Source organism: Cariama cristata, unplaced genomic scaffold (genome assembly GCF_000690535.1).
Source record: "Cariama cristata isolate BGI_N322 unplaced genomic scaffold, ASM69053v1 scaffold6895, whole genome shotgun sequence".
Classification (NCBI taxonomy): domain Eukaryota; kingdom Metazoa; phylum Chordata; class Aves; order Cariamiformes; family Cariamidae; genus Cariama; species Cariama cristata.
Window position 1 is genome coordinate 17,062 of NW_009615680.1, and position 454 is coordinate 17,515.

At 62.6% G+C, this 454-nt stretch overlaps 1 protein-coding gene across 1 annotated transcript in view; it reads right to left on the reverse strand.

Annotated features, from left to right (window-relative positions):
- The window catches only part of LOC104161447 (hyaluronidase-1-like), a gene marked incomplete at its 5' end in the record, with an annotated part of 1,449 nt that extends 1,018 nt beyond the window's left edge, over positions 1 to 431 (reverse strand). Inside the window, 2 exon segments of the mRNA XM_009699897.1 lie at positions 2 to 168; positions 171 to 431. Coding sequence (XP_009698199.1) covers positions 2 to 168; positions 171 to 431 — 428 coding nt within the window.
- Positions 432 to 454: the final 23 nt, after the last annotated feature.

The following is a 454-nucleotide window of genomic DNA, read 5'->3' on the forward strand; positions in this document are numbered from 1 at the left end:
GGGGGGCCACTGCGGGTGCTGCTGCCGCACCAGCTCCTCCGACTTCTGCTGGGATATGTCCATGGAGTCCCAGTTGCGGATCCACAACGGGCGCCACTTCTCCCAGTCAATGACAGCCAGCCCGTCATAGGCAGGGTTGGGCATGATGTCCTCGATGTCCTGGGTGGCCTGTTGTGGAGGTGGGCCTGCAGGCTGGCATTTTGGGGGAGCCCCCCGTTCACTGGCACCCCCTCAGATGTGTAGTAGGGGAGGAGCCCCAGCTCCTTGCTGTAGAAGAGGGTGATGTCCTGCCCGATGAAGGACTGCTGGTCGTTGGCCAACACATCGAAGATCTCCAGGTTGAGGGTGACGTTGTACTTCTCTGCACAGCGCTCGGTGGGGATGTTCCAGATGGTGATGAAGGGGCGGTTGACAAGGACGGGGCCGGGTCCCCCAGTGTGGGTCGGGGTGGGCA